Source organism: Vigna angularis, chromosome 1 (genome assembly GCF_016808095.1).
Source record: "Vigna angularis cultivar LongXiaoDou No.4 chromosome 1, ASM1680809v1, whole genome shotgun sequence".
Classification (NCBI taxonomy): domain Eukaryota; kingdom Viridiplantae; phylum Streptophyta; class Magnoliopsida; order Fabales; family Fabaceae; genus Vigna; species Vigna angularis.
The window spans coordinates 61665005-61685082 of record NC_068970.1 but is presented as its reverse complement, the minus strand read 5'-3'; the positions used below and the strand labels follow the sequence as shown (position 1 = coordinate 61685082).

General features: G+C 34.0%; 1 protein-coding gene across 1 annotated transcript; it reads right to left on the bottom strand.

Annotated features, from left to right (window-relative positions):
- Window positions 1–9858: 9858 nt before the first annotated feature.
- Window positions 9859–11447, bottom strand: LOC108347216 (protein ROH1). The gene has a single exon (XM_017586379.2). The coding sequence runs from the start codon at window positions 11147–11149 to the stop codon at window positions 9980–9982; it is 1170 nt and encodes a 389-aa protein (XP_017441868.1). The 5' UTR covers window positions 11150–11447; the 3' UTR covers window positions 9859–9979.
- Window positions 11448–20078: the final 8631 nt, after the last annotated feature.

Below are 20078 nucleotides of genomic sequence, written 5' to 3'. Positions count from 1 at the left end.
AGTTGAGGGTTCACGGTTCAGAGTTTAGGGTTCAAGGTTTATGGTTTAGGGTTTAGATTTTAGGATTGAGGGTTTAGGGTTTGTGGTTTAGGGTTTAAGGTTTAAAGTGTAGGGTTTATAGTTTAGGTTTTATGGTTTAGTGTTTATGGTTTAGTGTTTATGGTTTAGTGTTTATGGTTTAGGTTTTAGTGTTTATGGTTAATGTTTAGGATTTAGGGTTTAGGGTTCAGGGTTTTGGCTTCAAGGTTCACGGTTTAGGTTTCACGACTCAAGGCCCAGGGTTCAGGGTTCATGGTTTAGGGTTCAAGGTTCAGGGTTGCGGGTTCAACGTTCAGGGTTTCGGGTTCAATGTTCAGGGTTCAGGGTTCTCAGTCATAGTTTTGTGTTCCCGGTTTGGGTTTTGTGTTTCGAGTTTCGGGTTTTGGGTTCAATGTTCAGGGTTTAGGGTTCACGGTTTCAGGTTCGAGGTTAAGGGTTAAAGGTTCATGGTTCAGGGTTCAGGGTTCCAAGTTCGGGGTTCAGAGGTTAGGGATCAATGTTCAAGGCTAAGGGCTAAGGGCTCAAGGCTAAGGGTTCAAGGTTCAGGGTTTAGGGTTTCGAGTTTAGGGTTTTGGGTTTCGATTTTCGTGTTCAGGGTTGAGCAACTAGGGTTTTGGGTTTAGGGTTCAGAGTTTTAGGTTCATGTTTCAAGGTTCAGAGTTCGAGGTTCGTGGTTCAGGGTTCAAGGTTCATGGTTCAGGGTTTAGGGTTCAGGGTCCAGGATTCAAGTTTCAGGGTTCAGGCTTGAGGCTTCAGAGTTCAATGTTCAGGGTTCAGTGTTCAAGGTTCAGGGTTTAAGGTAAAGGGCTTAAGGGTTATGCATTATGGGTTAAGGGTCAAGGGTTAGGGGTTAATGGTTAGGGTTAGGGGTAAAGTGTTAAGGGTTACAGGTTAGGATTTAGGAATTATGGGTTAGGGATTAAGGGTTAACAGTTAATGGTTAACGGTTACGGGTTAAGGGTTAGAGGCTAGGATTTTGTGGTTAAGAGTTATGGGTTAATGGTTAATGGTTAAGGGTTAAGTGTTAGGGGTTAAGGGTTAAGATTCATGGTTTATAGGTTAATGGTTAAAGGTTAAGGCTTAAAGGTTAAGGGTTTAGGGTTAAGAGTTAAGGGTTTAAATTTTAGGGTTTAGTGTTAAGGGTTTAAGGTTTTGAGGTTTAATGTTTAGGTTTTAGGGTTTAAAGTTTAGGGTTTAGAGTTTAGGTTAGGGTTTAGGGTTTTGAGTTGAGAGTTGAGGGTTCGCGGTTCAGAGTTCAGGGTTCAAGGTTTATGGTTTAGGTTTTAGGATTGAGGGTTTGTGGTTTAGGGCTTGTGGTTTAGGGTTTAGGGTTTAAGGTTTAAAGTTTAGGGTTTATAGTTTTGGTTTTATGGTTTAGGGTTTAGGGTTGAGAGTTGAGGGTTCCGGGTTCAAGGTTCAAGGTTCAGGGTTCAGGGTTCAAGGTTTATGGTTTAGGGTTTTAGGTTTAGTGTTTATGGTTTAGGATTTAGGGTTAGTGGTTTATGGTTTAGTGTTTAAGGTTTAGGGTTTAATGTTTAGTGTTTATGGTTTAGGGTTTAGTGTTTTTGGTTTAATGTTTAGGGTTTAGTGTTTATCGTTTAGGGTTTAAGATTATGTGTTAAAGGTTAAGGGTTAAGGGTTAAAGGTTAACAATTAAGGGTTAAGGGATAAGGGTTAGTGGTTAAGATTTAAGAATTAAGGGTAAAGGGTTGAAGGTTTGGGGTTCGGGGTTTAGAATTTAAAGTTTAGGGATCAGGGTTAAGTGTTCAAGGCTAAGGGCTCATGGCTCAGGGTTTCGAGTTCAGGTTTAAGGTTTAGAGTTTAGGGCTTAAGGTTTCGGGTTCAGGGTTCAGGGTTTAGCGTACAAGATTCGGTGTTGAGGGTTCAGGGTTGAGGGTTCATGGTTCAGGGTTCTGGCTTCTAGGTTCACGGTTTAGGGTTCACGACTAAAGGCTCAAGGTTTAGGGTTCATAGTTTAGGGTTCAAGGTTCAGGGTTTCGGGTTCAACGTTCAGGGTTTCGGGTTCAATGTTGAGGGTTCAGGGTTCTGAGTCATAGTTTTGGGTTCCCGGTTTGGGTTTTGTGTTTTGTGTTTCGGGTTTTGGGTTTAGTATTCAGGGTTTAGGGTTCAGGGTTTCAGGTTCGAGGTTCGGGGTTCCAAGTTTGAGGTTCAGAGTTTAGGGATCAGTGTTCACGGCTAAGGGCTCAGGGCTCAGGGTTCAAGGTTCAGGGTTCAGGGTTTCGAGTTCAGAGTTTCAGGTTTCGTGTTCAGGGTTGAGGATCTAGGGTTTTGGGTTCAGGGTTCAGAGTTTTAGGTTCATCTTTCAAGGTTCAGAGTTCGAGGTTCGTGGTTCAGGGTTCAGGATTCGGGGTTCAGGGTTCAATGTTCATGGTTCAGGGTTTTGGGTTCAGGATCCAGGATTCAGGTTAGGGTTCAGGGTTCAGGCTTCAGAGTTCAATGTTCAGGGTTCAGTGTTCAAGGTTCAGGGTTCAAGGTTCAAGGTTCATCATTAGGGTAAGGGGCTTAAGGGTTAGGGATTATGGCTTAAGGGTCAAGGGTTAGGGGTTAATGGTTAGGGTTAGGGGTAAAGTGTTAAGGGTTAAGGGTTACAGGTTAGGATTTAGGAATTATGGGTTAGGGATTAACGATTAATGGTTAACGGTTACGAGTTAAGGGTTAGAGGTTAGGATTTAGTGGTTAAGAGTTATGGGTAAAGGGTTAATGGTTAAGGGTGAAGTGTTAGGGGTTAAGGGTTAATGGTTAAGGGTGAAGTGTTAGGGGTTAAGGGTTAAGATTCATGGTTTATGGGTTAATGGTTAAAGGTTAAGGGTTTAGCGTACAGGATTCAGGGTTGAGGGTTCAGGGTTCAGGGTTTAGGGTTCATGGTTCGGGGTTATGGCTTCTACGTTCACGGTTTAAGGTTCACGACTCAAGGCTCAAGGTTCAGGGTTCATAGTTTAGGGTTCAAGGTTCAGGGTTTCGGGTTCAACGTTCAGGATTTCGGGTTCAGTGTTCAGGGTTCAAGGTTCTCAGTCATAGTTTTGGGTTCCCGGTTTGGGTTTCAGGTTTCGAGTTTCGGGTTTTGGGTTTAGTGTTTAGGGTTTAGGGTTCAGGGTTTCAGGTTCGGGGTTAAGGGTTCAGGGTTTGGGGTTGAGGGTTCCAAGTTCGAGGTTCAGAGTTTAGGGATCAATGTTCAAGGCTAAGGGCTCAGGGTTCGAGGTTCAGGGTTTAGGGTTTCGAGTTTAGGGTTTCAGGTTTCGATTTTCGTGTTCAAGGTTAAGGATCTAGGGTTTTGGGTTCAGGGTTCAGCGTTTTAGGTTCATCTTTCAAGGTTCAGAGTTCGAGGTTCGTGGTTCATGGTGCCGGATTCGGGGTTCAGGGTTCAATGTTCATAGTTCAGGGTTCAGGGTCCAGGATTCAAGTTTCAGGGTTCAAGGTTCAGGCTTCAAAGTTCAATGTTCAGGGTTCAATGTTCAAGGTTCAGGGTTCAGGGTTCATCGTTCAGGGTAAGGGGCTTAAGGGTTTGGGATTATGGGTTAAGGGTCAAGGGTTAGGGGTTAATGGTTAGGGCTAAGGGTAAAGTGTTAAGGATTAAGTGTTAAGGGTTACAGGTTAGGATTTAGGATTTATGGGTTAGGGATTAACGGTTAATGGTTAACGGTTGCGGGTTAAAGGTTAGAGGTTAGGATTTTGTGGTTAAGAGTTATGGGTTAATGGTTAAGGGTTAAGATTCATGGTTTATGGGTTAATGGTTAAAGGTTAAGGCTTAAAGGTTAAGGGTTTAGGGTTAGGAGTTAAGGGTTTAAATTTTAGGGTTTAGTGTTAAGGGTTTAAGGTTTAATGTTTAGGGTTTAAAGTTTTGGGTTTATAGTTTATGGTTTAGAGTTTAGATTAGGGTTTATATTGTTTAGGGTGTAGGGTTTAGAGTTTTGGGTTGAGAGTTGAGAGTTGAGGGTTCATGGTTCAGAGTTCACGGTTCAGAGTTCAGGGTTCAAGGTTTATGGTTTAGGGTTTAGGATTGAGGGTTTAGGGTTTGTGGTTTAGGGTTTAAGATTTAGGGTTTAAAGTTTAGGATTTATAGTTTAGGGTTTATGGTTTAGGGTGTAGGGTTTATGGTTTAGGGTTGAGAATTGAGGGTTCAGGGTTCGAGGTTTATGGTTGAAGGTTTATGGTTTAGGGTTTATGGTTTAGGGTTTATGGTTTAGGATTTAGGGTTAGTAATTTATGGTTTAGTGTTTAAGGTTTAAAGTTTAGTGTTTATGGTTTAGGGTTTAGTGTTTATGGTTTAATGTTTAGGATTTAGAGTTCAGGGTTCTGACTTCTAGGTTCACAGTTTCTGGTTCACGACTCAAGGCACAAGGTTCAGGGTTCATAGTTTAGGGTTCAAGGTTCAGGGTTCATAGTTTAGGGTTCAAAGTTCAGGGTTTCAGGTTCAACGTTTATGGTTTCGGGTTCAGTGTTCAGGGTTCTCAGTCATAGTTTTGGGTTCTCAGTTTTGGTTTCGGGTTTCGAGTTTCGGGTTTAGAGTTTCAGGTTTAGTGTTCACGGTTTAGGGTTCACGGTTTCAGGTTTGAGGTTAAGGGTTAAAGGTTCAAGCTCAAGATTTCAAGTTCGGGGTTCAGAGTTTAGGGTTTAGAGTTTAGGTTTAGTGTTTATGATTTAGGGTTTAAGATTATGTGTTAAAGGTTAAGTGTTAAGGATTAAAGGTTAAGAGTTAAAGGTTAAGGGATAAGTGTTAGTGGTTAAGGGTTAGGTGTTGAGGATTAAGGATTAACAATTAAGAGTTAAGGATGATGGGTTAAGGGTTAAGTTAACCACCATTAAGTTTACCATGGTTAAGTTAACCACGATTATTTAAGCAAAGTTAGTTAATCAAAATTATTTAACTATAATTAATTAACTAAAATTAATTATTCATAATTAGTTAACTATAGTTAGGGAACTGTAATTAATTTACTATTATTAGATATAAACCTAAAATGGAAAAATTATTAGTTTCGATCTTGAGTTTCAATTTCTTGTAAAAATGAACAAGAAAAATAGAAAGTGTAATGATAAGATAACAACACAAATCAACTTTACTGACCGTGCAAAGAAAGAAAGTTGTGATAGATTGACGTATCCAAATTCTTTTGCAGATGCTTCCCTCTCAAACTGCACGAAGCCATAACCTTTAGACCGGCCAGAGGCATCCGTAGCAACCTTGCAAGATAGAATATTGCCAAAACACGGACAGAGATGGAATAGACCCTTGTGATAGATTGACGTATCCAAATTCTGCGTCATCAATCAAGAAATTAGGACACTTTGAGGATAGGTAAAAATGCATAGATGATAAATAACAGACTTTTCAATGCAAGAAAGAAAAAGAATAATCCTAAGCAAGAACAACATTATTAATGCAAGAACAAAACCACCATCCTATCCCTCCAAGACCAAACGCGACGAGTCCTATCAAACCCAAAACATAAATGACTAATCCTAAGAATGTGCAAGAAGAAACCAACCATTGTAACTGCTACCGTAGCCGTAACCAAGGACTTCCCAGTTGCATGGTCGTGGCAAATTCGAACGGAAACGACTTGGGCAACGTCATTGAAGAGATCATAGTGCTGGTTATCGTCGATGTTCTCGCAAGATCCCTGACATACAACGCCGTGTAGGACTTGGAAAACGTCTCTTCACTAACGTAAAAGTTAAGCCCCGAGCAAGTATTTATAACGAAGTGGAGTTTCTAAATATTCTGTGACTTTATAGCTGTGAACTAGCTAGTAATTTTATTGTATATTTATAATATATACACACGAACTAATAGTTAAATTAGATAATTATTAGAATATTTAACAGAAAATTAAATGATAAATAATAATTTTGAGAGAGAAAACAATAATAACTAACTTTGTAAGAGAATTCTATGCTAAATTTGTGGATTTATTTATCCATTATTACGTTAAATTTTCATTACTTTAAATAAAGCAATACGTTGAACAAAGTTAAAATTTTATTTATTTTTATTTTTATTTTTAATTTCTATAAGAATTAAATGATATTTTATATTACAATATCAATTAAAATATTTATTTATATTTTAAATACTTTTCCGTTAAAATGACTAAATTACATTGTAGGGACTTTGAGAAGAAGTAAAAAGGTATAGGTGTTTTCAGTGTATTTATTTGAATTAATATTTTTCAAATTAGTTTTTGAAATATATTTTAAAAATAATATTTGAAAATTTTATCAATTCCTAGAAGTTTCAGATACCAACTTCTAAATAGAATACTTTTAATGTATATAAATCATTTTACAGTCCTACTGCGATATATGATACCTTCTCATGTTATAGATATAAATTGTAATAGTTGGTTCAATTAGAATTTATATCTAAAGATAAATATTATAATAAAAAAAACTTAAAAATACAAACATCTTATTCATTTTAATTCATTTTAAATTGTAATAGTTGATGAAAATTAATATTTTAATTTTTTTACTTTATTCATTTTAATTCATTTTATGTTTTAACATAATTCTTTTATTAATAGTGATTAAATGTTGAATAAAAAAATTTAATTTATGTATTACCTTTCTTCTATTATTTAAACACTAGTAGGTTCTTCGTGGTCACTTCGAAAGTGTGTACAAAAAAATCTGAAATTTTTTTCAATGATAATATTCAAGAAATAGCACACTTTTTCTTTAACAAATATATTCATAACTTGTTAAAATATTTGAATTACTTAATTCGAGCATTTCGAATCGAAACACGTATCCTCATTTGTTAACAAGTATTTAACTCTCCTAATTTGTTATTAAATAAAAATTTAAGTTTAAGTTTAAATTTAAATTTTATTTTAACTGATATTGAACTCTGTCTTATTTACAAATAAATATATCCGGAAATTTTATTTTATTCCATTTTTTTAAACTTCATTTTATTCTAAATAAACACCTACGTTTTTAGTTTTATTCAGATTAATCTTTAAATTTTATCAATTTTCATAAATATTTTTTTAGAAAAAAATTATTTTAGCTGAATCACAGTATAAAAATTTGTACTATTAATAAATTTATTTTAAAATTAAAGTAAATTCCATGTTTAAAAACTCATATTTGAATTTTGCTACATCAATTCAAGACGGATAGATTCCAAATGTTACTCCTCAAACTTATAAAATTATTTTTTAAATAGAGAAGTGTCACATTTGACAAATGAAATCAAATTGCTATAGTTTTAATAAACGGTAAATTTTTAGAGACATTAAAAACTACAATCAATTAAAATCTGTTTGTAAAAGTATAAATGGACCTTTTTTTTTTGTTACTTCATTTATTTCTAAGTTATTGTTTTTACTTTATTTTAATTCAAACTTATTACAAAAAAAACTGTTTATAAAAGATGGATAAGTTTCAAAGGTTAGGATGAAACTAGAATTCTAGATATTGATTTCAAAAACAATAAGTGCAAGGATAAAAAAAATCCTTAAAATATCTATAAAATGGAATGATGTTTGAGTTAATTAAAACAAAATTAAAATTTAAGGTGTCTATTTTTTAAAAAACATATTTAGGAAGGTTCTTTTTTCCTAAAAACTACACCAGTTAGTTTTCTCTTATATTGTTCGCAAATGTTTATGCTTACTCGTGCAAAAGAAAACTGATATTTTTCCTCAGTAATGATGTCTGACGTTAGCACGATCGAAAACTAAAAACTCGTATGTGCATCTAAGATGTGATGTATAAAAGAAACAATTTTTATTTTATTCCTATTCTTCAATGTTAATATATACTAAGATTTTTTTGAAAAGAATAATAAAGAAATAATGGTAGACGTTAAGTGATGTCTTGCACGTCTAAATAATTCAACATAACATCCTTAGTTGTGGGAGTGTAAGTGCACGGTATATGCCACTACACATAGCCAGCAACTTTTTCTAACATATACAGTTCATCTTTTTAAATTAAAATGTTATAAAATAAGATTTTAAAATTAAAAAAAAAACAATTAAAATGTGTCTTAAATTTCCAATCCTAGAATGCGTTATGTTATAATAATGTTTGTAAACCATTATATTTTATACATAAAAAAAAAAAACTATACTCACGTTTACTTTACATACATTAAATTTGATGAACATTATACTTTTTTTTATATTAAATGACTATTTTAGTCTTTGTCAATAGCATATTGAAAATACTGACTCGTTTGTATATAATTTAAACACCAAAATAATGGAAGCATCAATTCGAGGATTGCGTGTAATGGTTTTTGGTTATTTTTTATTTATAAATTCTTACTTTTATTATATTAAATTATCTGTAGCGAAAAGAAAAAAGATTAAAGAATAACTGATGTCAATGAAAATGGTTAACTTGAAGACATTAAAAAAATATATTTATAAAAAAAAATAATAAGTTTTAAGATTAATTGGAATATAATGAAATTTTAGGTGTTTATTTAAACAAAAACGGTAAAATTAAGAAATTTATTGGTATAAACTTACAACTCAAGATGTATGTTTGTGAATAAGATATGGAAGATGGACTGAAAACAGATGCGAATTTAGGATATTTATATATGTAGAAAAGGTTTCTAGTAGTTTTTTTTTTCATCGTAAATAAATAAAAGAACTCCACTATATGAAAATATGATACCAACAAAAGAACATATAAATTGTAATAATGGTTAAAACATGATACTAAAACAAAAGAACATATTGTAATAATGATTAAAACATGATACTAAAACAAAACAAAAAAACATAAAAAAATTGTAATACTCTTATCTTATTTTATGTGTTTAATAATGTCATTTAACGATATTTTGTTGTGATTACAGTCAGAATTGCATTTAAGAACTTGTTGAAACAATTCCCAAATAGGCGTTGTTAGATGGCAGTGTAACGAGAAGAGTTGTACTTCAATAACATGCTATTGAGGCACTCAGATCAGATATCAAAGGGTATGCTAGTGGTGACAATAAGAGTGTTTGGAGATTAAGTGTAGGACAATAGTGGTGAAGTGATTGGTGACATCTTGTCTTCTTTTTCTTTCTCATTTTTGTAAGTGGCTTTTAAGCTACTATCAATGATCAGGGTTTGGTTTAACAATGAAAATGAATAGGAAAAAAAAAGGTATGATCTAACTATCATCATATTTAATTGTAACATTTAAAATTATTACTATATTATAGATATAGTCCGATGAATCGAACTAACACGATCTATCGTCCAAAGTTTGAAAAAGAGTGATCAGTCACAGTTAAAATCAACTAATCATTTAATTAATTTACACTATAAATACAAAATCAAAATATAATTATTAAAACTTTTACTCTATATTTACTATAATATTAATTGTTTAACCGATTAAACTTAACGTAAAAATATCTTTAAATGATCAAATCCTATACCCCAAACAATTACAAATGATTTCGTGTAATAGATTCTCATGACGAAACACTAAAACCGATATATGTTTTTAAAGACAACTTGACATTCTCCTTAATAAAATATGAGATTGAAAACCTATAACTATTGGTTTGGTTATATTTATAATTTGCTCCTCGTAACATTGCATCAACACAGGCTAAGGTGTAAAGCATTTGCAAATTACACAGTTAAGGATAAATAATTACAATAAATTGTAGCATACACACAGTATCATACTTGCGAAATGAATACAGATAGAAAAAAAATTAAAAGTGACTAACTAATAGTAAGAGAAATGTATACATAATTTAAACAGTTTTGAAATATTTGAAAAAAAAAACAAAGAAATGACCTAGGAGTGGAGAGTGGGTGATTAAAATGAGAGAAATCGTAAAGGTATGATAAATATAACTAATTTTTGTACAATTAAAAAGTATGAAACGAAGAGAAGAAAAGTGATAGATTAGTAAATATGTATAGTGTTAAAAGGGAGAAAAAAAGAAAAAGAATTAAACAGCGGGTGCAGACAACTTCCCAGCTTGGTCCAAGACAACGAGAAACTCGGCCCTGCTCCTGACGATCCTGTGAAAGACTTCCCTAATCTGCTGCTGCATGGGTTCCAAGCCTTGGTCCATTTTCTTACAAATTTCGGCCAAGTCCTCAACGTTCCTCTTCATTTCATCCAAACGCTCCGTTTCGGGGGGAAACTGAAAGGAGTCAGCGAACTCGATCAGCGATTGTCCCAACTTCTCCATCCTATGCATCTCCTCCAACAATCCCACGTTACCCTTCTTCTCCTTCTTCTTCCACTCCTCCGCGATCTTCTCCTGCAATCCGATCAAGGGCTGGGCCCAGTTCAATTGCCTCGGTAAGGGAAAGTGCGTCCCCAACCCATTCCTCTCCTGGCATGGAACCGCTGCCACAAAAGCCCACATCACGAACACCAGCACGGTGCTCATTATGTAAACAGGCTGCGCCAATCCCGACGACTCTGCGCCGCGAGGCGCCGCCAGATTCGACATCATCGCGTGGATCTGCTTCGACGCCGACCAGTTCCGCGCCATCGTCCACGACAGCGCCCGCACCCTGTCCTTGCTGTTCGAGCCGGAGTTCCCGGAGCGCCGCCCGAAGGACCGGTTGCGCTCGGTCCCCTTCGCGTAGGCGTTGTCCTCGTGCAGCATGGCGGCGATGAGGGCGGAGAGCGCCTTCTTCGCGCGGCGGACCTGGCCGTCGCCCAGCGGCGTCACTTCGAGCGCGTCAACGACGATCTCGGCGAGGCGCTGGAGGTTCTTGACGGCGTCGAGGCCGAGCACGACGGCGTTGCAGACGTCGAGGGATTTGACGAAGCGGTCGAGGAGCTCTGGGAGGAGCTTGTCGAGCGGCGGCTTGGCGATCTGGGAGGGGTCGCGGCCCATGAGCAGGACGGCTTTGAACTCTGCCTCGATGCAGAGGAGCTCGTCGAGGAGGCGGCGGAGCCAGGAGATGGAGAGGAGGGCGTCGCCGGAGGAGTCCTCGGTGGTGGTGGAGAAGAGTTCGGAGAAGCGGTCTCCGACGTGCTTCTGAAAAAGTTCGAGGTCTTCCATTTCTTGGTCGTGGGTTCCATCCATGGACATGACTTGATTTCTACGTATGCTTATTCGGCCCAGAAATGAGCCTTGGTTCTCTGTTGTTGCAGGCATTCTCTGGTTTTGGTTTTGGAGTGGATGAGGGGTCAATGTAGAAAATAGGAAGAAGAATAAAAGGAAGAAGTCAATGGGGGATAGAGCGTCAGTTTTGGAAGTTATTTATGCTGAGTTTTAAGCCTCACACCTTTTTTTATTTCTTTTCTTTTTTTAGTCCCTCGTCTCTTCTTTCTTTTCTCTCTTCCTCGTTCCCTGTTTTTTCCCACACTGTCCCTCTCTATTCCCCCCACAATTACAACACTAAAACTGGAACCATTTATTACTCACCGTTACAATTTTTATTTCTCAAATCAACGTCGCATTTTACACCTGTCACTGAAAGCAACCTAGATAATAATCAATTACGGTTCTATTTCCCTCACTCCATCTATTCAACTTCGTTGACTTCAGTCTTTTTTCATTTTTGTTTATATAAATTCATTTGTTGTGAAAATAGAGTACCCAAATACATAAAATTGTAATAATTTTAGAAGGAGCAGAATTATCATGGAATAATTAATTAGTTACCCTTTATAAATATTCTATTTGGAGTTAAACTGTGGTGGTTGTAATGTATAATATTTACAAGTGATTGAAAGTTTCAACAATGGATATTTTTATGAATGTGACTCAACTTAATTAGAAGACCAACTAATCCTCGTATAAAAGAATTAAACCAATTAATGCTTAAAATATTAAACTTGGTATGTGACATCACCACCACTAATGAAATCAGAATATATCAAAGTAATTGACAATCCTTCTGTTCGTGAAGTGATGTGAGGAATTTTAAAAGTAAAGAGTATGAAAAGTTATAGTTTTATCCATTCTTATTTACATGCATGTTAATACGTGATTAATGTTTTCAAAAGTAGGTAATAAAGAGGGGAAGTTCGCGCATAGAATTTACATTGCATTTGCGTATCTCATAAATCTTATAATATTTAATGCATTGAAATTAAATGGAGGTTGTTTTAAATTTACTTATTTTTTAAATATTTTGTTTGAATAAAGTAATTTTAAAATATTGAAATTATTTTTTAATTTAAATGAACTATTTTAATTATTATCAAATAAAAAATTTAATCGTTATATACTTATTATTAGTAAAAGTATCATTATTTAGAATTTAGTTTTAGGATTAGCATTTTTTAATTGATTTTGATTCGTTTTTTTTTGTTAAAATTGATTAATAAAATATTTATATTAATAAATAAAATTCTATACTGACGTCAGTTTAAATGATTATTAATCGATTTTGATGGTAATTATTTAGATTGTAAAATTCTATTTATGACATTGTTAGTTGAACTTTACTTGCGTTAACTTTTTATAAATGTAAGTTAAATTTTTTCTCAGTTAGTATTAATAATAATAAAAAAGTTCCTTTTCAATGTTAATTAAAAGTCTTTACAGTTAACATTAGAATAAAAAATTCTAATAAATTATTGATAAAAGAAAATAATAATATTGATATTTTTGGTAAAAAAAATGTAAATATTTAAAAAAAAATCATGACAAACTTCAATAGAATTAATGTGGTTCATATTCATAAAAAAAATCTCCACATTAGCCTTTAAAATCCTACTTAGTTTGAAATTTTTTTAACAACGTAATTAAAAAATAAATCCTATTAATATCTATGATAAATTATAATACCTATCAATTAAAAATTGAAAAATAATTGACTTACACTGTTCAAAAAATAATTTTAATTGACATTAGTTGAAAAATAATTTTGACTCAAATAAAAATAAATATAATTCACAAATTAAAAAATAAATCTTTAACCAAAACATATTGTTAATATTAAAATTCATGGGTCTTTACAGAAAAATCCATTAAACACCAATGAGATATAATCTAACAAATATAAGAAATTTATATTTTTAACCTAAAACTTTAACACAAATTTATGGATATTACTCAATTAAGATATTACACAAATTTATATCATTAAACACCAATGAGGTATTACTCAATTTTTCTATTTGTACTAAACGTAAAAGTTAAACTTATATTTAAATTTTTAAAATTAAGATATTCAAATATTGTTAAGATAGCGATTATTTTACTCTTTGTCAAACCAACAATATTTGTACTAAAATAAATAAGATTATTGAAACTTTTAATTTCTAACGTTTTTTTATTAGGGTAGAGTTTAGATTTTTCTAATTTTAAATAATTAAATTATTCTAATGAAATTTCAAAATTTTAATTTCTTGTATAATTTATTATTCATACGTAATGATTTTGAAGAATTTTATCGGAACATGACATCAGGGAGTGTACTCCCAATTATCCCGTTTCAACATTATTGTGTAAGAGATTAATGAATTTAGAAAATATTTTTGTAGTAATCTTTAATTATTATTATTTTTAACTGTTTGAACTGAAATCTTTTATGATAAAATCGTTTTAAGTATATTCAGTTTTAAATGTTTCTATTCTTTAATTTTTCCCATTTTATGCTTTCATAATGTTTAATTTATTCAAATGTATTCAATTGTTTGTCCCAAACGGGCTGTTTCTTTCATAATAGATACTTGTAAGAATTACTTTTACGCACGAAAACAATGTTATTCCTTTTTATTCTTGCATTATGTTTGAGTTTGTCAATAATGATGATGTCATTGGCGAGGTTATAGATATACAGAAAGTAATATAAGTAGATAATAAAGACTTCAAAGTTGGAAGCTGTAAGGACCACGGTACCGCAGCACAGCACACAGAAAACTTCACCATCCAGTCCAGAGTTCACGCATCCAGCGGCTGTGAAGAGTCCTCCCTCCATCAAGCTAGGGAGCCCACGGTTGCAATGAAGAAGAAGGGAGTCATTGGTTGGAAAGAAGGGCAACTCCCATCCATGCAAGCTTTCTAGGAGCATCACAGTCTCCCCATTGCAGCAGTAACAGCTCTCGGTTCCAGCAAGGTGGAAGTCTCACGGCCTTGTTTCGTCTCAGCTGCTGCACATCCAGGTGAAACAGAGAAGCTGCACGGTGATGGCTGCCACGAAGGAGAAGGCGCTCCGTCCATACAGTACTCCGTCCAGCACCAGCAAATCCAGCAGATCTTCACGGTATGCCAGCCAGCAGTCTAGCATGTCCAGCACTCCTTCACCGTCTAGCTTCAACTTGAAAAGAGTTTACAACGTCCAAAAAGTGATAAGAAGCAGCAGCATCCATCAATGGAGTGGAAGCACACACGCGGGCACAACGGAATATCCAACAGTTTGAAGAGAAGCAGCAACATTCATGATATAGTCCAGAGTTGGTATTTACGTGATCAGCGGAGAGGCGTGTGCAGGGGGAAGGATGAAAATGGAGAGTCCCTTGCTTAGTTTTGTTACGTCGAGGAGGTGAAAAAGAAATTGGAGAAAAAGTGCTAAGAGACAAAATATGGGAAGAGCACCACTTTCTTTCTTTTAAAAATATTGAAGCAATAGTGAGAGGAAAAGAAGGGGAACAACATACTCCACACACAGAGCTCACGTTCAGCATAGGAGAGAAGCTGTAAGGACCTCATTTTCTTAGTGGTGGAGACACCTACTTCTTGCATGATTAGAGTACAATTATTGGGGAAGGGGGTCGCATTTTCCGGAGGGGAAGGGAGAGTTTACAGGGAGGAACCCATTTTTCTTCACTCTTTTCATCTCCAAAATTCTCCCGTTTCTCTCTATAAATCCAGCACCTTAAATCATAGGAATCGAATTTTGTTGCCAGCATGGCCTCCACGGAGTAGAGGGCTTCATTTCAACCGAACGTTTTCGTCGTTCCGATCGGGGCAGAGTTCTTGGCTGTAGAACTGTTGTACTTGGAGAAAACCAGGTAAGGGGAGCCAGATCTCTTATTGTAGAAATATTAATTTGTGTTTGAGATCTGTTATATTATGCTCTTTGATGCAAATCTGGGAATTTGGGGATCAAAAAGGGGGTTTCTGGGTTTTCTCTGGAAACTGGTGCGATTCTGCAGAATTTTGCAGAACGCGCGTACGTCCGAGTTTGGTGAACCAAAATTGGACGTTCGTCTGCACAGTGGTCGATCAGTTACTGGTCGGCCAAAATATCATGAACGTTCTTAAGATTTTGATGGTAAATGTTCTCAGGTGTCCTCAGGTAGAGAGCGTTCATAGGTAGTAGCGAGAGTTAATATTAGTGGCGTTCGGTGTTGATGTTATTGTTCTCAGGTAGCGAGCGTCATTAGGTAACTCTTGATATTGATGATAGTTGTTCTCACATATCTAGTGTTCGGTCTTAATTTGGTATCTTGAGGTTTAGTTGGAATGCGTTCGGTCCTTACTTGGTGTTCTTAGGTTGCGATTTTAAGCGGTCGGTCTTGGTGTATTAGTGACTGTAGCGTTCGGTCTTAATGTGGTATCCTTAAGTGTCAATCTTGAGCGTTCGGCCTTGGTTTAATAGTGTTTGTGAGCGTTCATCCTTAAGTTGGTATTCTTAGGTGTGAATCTTGAACGTTCGGTTTTGATGTATTAGTGTGCGTTCGGTCTTAAATTGATATTCGTAAATTTAGATCTTAAGCGTTCGGTTTTGGGTATTAGTGATTTCGAGCGTTCGACCGTAATTTGATATTCTAAGTTTGAATCTTAAGCGTTCGGTCTTGATATCTGTTAGTGACTCGATATTGATCAGTTAGTCTCCGGCTTCAATCTGAAGCGTTCGGTCATATTATGTGTTAGTGAACGATCGGCCTTGTTAACGTTTTCAGTTAGTGAGCGTGTTCGTATGGAACGGTCGTTGTCGAGGATGTTTGTCCTCAGGTAGTACCCGTCATAGGCAGCATTCGTTCTTGATGAGATTTAATCTTTGAGCGCTCGTCCAAATAGTATTGAATTCAATATGGGGTTTGGTTTTGAGCGTTCGGCTCAATAGTACATGACCTCCTAGCGTTCGTCCAAATAGTATTCACCCAAATAGCGTTCGGTCAGTTAGCGTCCGACAGATAGCGTTCGTTCAAATAGTGATCAGTATAGGACGTTCAGCCAGATTGGGTTAGATCTCATAGCGTTCGTCCAAGTGGTGTCAGTCTTATAGGGTTTAGTGAATAGCGGTATCCAGTAGCGTTCGTCGAGTAGCGTTCGTTCAAAGGAGTTCGGTGAATAGTGCTCATTCAAATATTATTTTTCACATGGTGTTAGATTCTGAGTTTGAATTAAATTATGTGTATTATGGGGAGATTTTGTAATGGTGTAATGTGAGTTGAGGAATATGAGTATGGTATGAATCTCATGGAGAGATTCTGTAATATTATGATATTAGTGTATATGTTGATGTTGAGGGTCCCGTAGTTGGAGGTTATCCTGATACTCTAATAATCATCCAGTCTCATGTAGAGAAGGATGAATTATGTGGTGAGAGGAGCAGGAGGTCCTGGTCTATGTGTCGGTTGTGGACATAGTGAGGGGACTAACCTTGTGAATGGTATGAAGTATTTTGGAAGTGTATTTGTAAGAAAAAGTAAAGGTCATCACAAGTGCATAACCTCCCGTGACCGCTCATCAATGTATCATCCGGATAAGTGTCTAGTAGGAATTATGGTATAATGGTATATGAGGATGTCTGACATAAATTTTATATGATGTTTCTATCAAGCGTTTATGGATGTTTTATTATTGTTGTGTTGTATGTTAGCTCACCCTTACTTGTTTGTTTGTGCCGGAAAATCATATTTTTGCGATGATCGTATAACGTTTTTGTTATACGTGAGCAGATGAAGGGATGTCGCGTGATCTGGTGCAAGGGCAGGAAGAGATGAAAGAGTGTATTAGAAGGATTCAATGTTATCTTTACTGTTTTGTCTGAGCTGTAAACCTTGTATAGATTTGAGCTTGAGGTTCGGGGTGTTACCGTAGTTGTATTATTGGAATATTTGAAATTTTAAATTTTTTAAAAGGTGAAATTTTTGGGATGTTACAGAAGCACACTTCGAGAAGTTCTTACAAATAATAAGGAAAAAAAAAGGATTTAATTACTCTTTTAATTTTCACTTTGGTTAGAAAGTTTTAAGTAGATATTTGTTTTTGAAAGAAATTTTTAAGTAGATATTTGTTTTTGAAAAAGTTTTAATTGTATCCCAATCTTAAAAAAATGTATTAGGGTTTTCTTTTTTAAATATTATCAACGGCATTAACGTGTGTATTTTTAATTTTTTTTTTTTTGTAAAAAAAGTTAGGACTAAATTGAATAAATTCAATGAAAATAGAAACCAAAATAGTATTTAAGTTAAAGAAAAAAAATACTAAAATAAATGAAGAAGAAAATGAAGAAGTAGAGATGGGTTCATGCCTTATGGATCCATCATTTCATAATATATATTTTTTTGTACATTCCGGATAGGGTATTTTGAAATTTTTACATTCATAAATACTCAATTCCAAATATATTTTGAATGAGTGTTATGAAAAAGATATTTTCTAATCATGAAATATTTTTTAAAAGTTCAATCCCAAAAATATTTATATTTAATATTGGATTTTCCAAAAGTTCCTTTTGAATCCGAAAATATATTCTAAAATAGTTATTTTGAAAATATATTTTGAATTGGATATTTCGAAAGATATTTTTAAAATTGATATTTTTCTGAAATATCCAATTAAAAAATAAATAAAAGAGGTTCAAAGATTTCATTATATTTTTATTGAGAGTAGTTTGAGAATTGCAAGTTTTATAAGGGTGCAGAAAGGAAAAAGGAAATGCAAAAAGAAATGTCCTATAAAATAAAGAAGAAAAAACCATGTAGATTAGACGATTTCTTCTTACAATCTTCTTTCTCTTCCTATAATGCCAAAATTTTGAAATCTCATATTTGTCCTTATTAAAGTTATTAAAAAAAAATCTTCTCCTTATTTTACTTCTAATGGTTCCTTATACTTATTCTTCTTAACAATGTATCTTGTCACAATGTGCAGTAAGAGCTTATCCATCAAAAGTTTTATTGATCTTAATAAAGAAAAATAGGTATGAGTTTTTAATATATTTTGTAGTTTTTCTAGTAGGGTTCTGGCAAAAGGTGTGGTAATCAAGTATTAATTACTAAATTTGAGAATGTTAATTGAATTACAAAAATTATAAGTTTGAAGTTGGTTGAATATCAAATTGGACTATCTAGTATGCATAATCAGATCAGAAAGATCATTTCAGATTAGTTAATCCGGTTTGAAAAAGTGCATACCAGATTAAGTAATCTGATAAGTTCTCTTGTGTCGATAATGCATTATCAGATTGGGTAATCCGTTAATGCAGTATGAGTTTTTGACCTAAACCGTTTGTTCTTTTTGAAGGTGTTTAACGTGTTGGACATGAATAATTATTTTAGTAGAATATCAAATGAAGTTGAGCAAAGTTTATGCATGGAAGAATATGAAATATTAATGAGTGGAGATGATGTTACATGAGGAGATTATAGTGGACATTTTATGACAAATGATATATTTGCCATGTGTTATTATTTACTTAAGTGGATGCGAGGATGTGAGATATTGCTTTGGTCTTAGTTTTTTTGTTGTCGTTCTCAGTTATGACAAAGCTAATGGACAATCTAAAGAAAGACATATGTTTTGTTAGAATGTGAAATGGATGATAAGTTTAGAAAATACAAATCTGATTTACAACCAAGTATAACTGGGATAAATAAATGTGATTGTCCATTTAGGTTGCGAGACAACCCAGTTAAGAAGGAAAATGTTGACAACTGAAGGAGAAATGTGACACTTAAATCATGATTTATTAAAGACTTTAGTTGGTCACCCCTATGTTATAAGATTGAAGCTCCATAAGCATTTTATACTTGTTAAGATGACTAAGTGTTTGATAAAGCCTATAAACATATTGCTTATCCTGAAGAAAAACAATGAAGACAATGTGATTACAAAAAAACAATTATATAATGTTAGGTATGCTTATAAAAGATCTTTGAGAAAATGCAACAACTAATAATGTTGCTGGAGTAGATGCATGAAGTCTTTAGATGTAGTAAGCAACCTATTTTGGACACATCATGATGCAATTAAGTTGTTGAATGTATTCAACATTGTGTTGTTGATGGACAATACTTACAAGACCAAAAAATATAGGTTGTCATTGCTTGAGATTGTTAGTGTGGTATCAACTAGATTGAAATTCAATGTAAGTTTTGTATTGCTATCAAGTGAACGAGAGAGCAACTTCATATAGACTATTTGAAGACTACACAATTGTTATTGAATTATGATGCATTGTCAAAAATTATTGTCAATGATAAAAACTCGACTTTGGTTAATGTTATAAACATTATATTTCTTAAAGCTTACCATAATTGATTTCACATCAATAATAATGTCAAAGAAAAATACAAGTTAATGGATTTAGGTGAAACATAGAATGTTGTAATGAATGCATAAAACATTGTCATGGATTATGCAAATGAAGAGCTATTTGATGAATTTATTTCTCGATTTCAAATAATTTGTTTTCTATGTCAATTACTTTTTAAGTATGTGAATAATACATGATATTCTTAAGAAGAAAAAGTTTGTAGAGTTATAAATTGATAAAATTATGCATTTAAGGAACACAGTTTCAAATCGGTTTGTGACAGTTCTTTCATGGTTGAATGTACTATATTTGTAGAGTAAGATTCCGGCCCAAATAAATAAGTCCTAGTACTTGATAATTGGCCAGCTGTTAAAGGCACTGAATTATCTTTTTTTTTTCGTCAGAACCCTGTTGCCCAATTATGATGGCAGTTTCTTTCTGCACCTCCATAATCTATTGTGTAATTCAAAAGATAAAAATAAATTTAAAAAATTGAAAAGGGTTAAAAGAAAAATAAAATTAGATAATATGAAAGTAATTTAATTTTTATTTATATAATCCAAACATTATTTTTAATTTTCAGATTGTGGAATTTAAAAATATGTTTTTTTAAAGAAACAAAATGGTTTTCGTATGATCCAA

Bases quoted from the DNA above. Each gene is read 5' to 3' on its own strand.
- LOC108347216 (XM_017586379.2), bottom strand. From the start codon at position 11,149: ATGCCTGCAACAACAGAGAACCAAGGCTCATTTCTGGGCCGAATAAGC.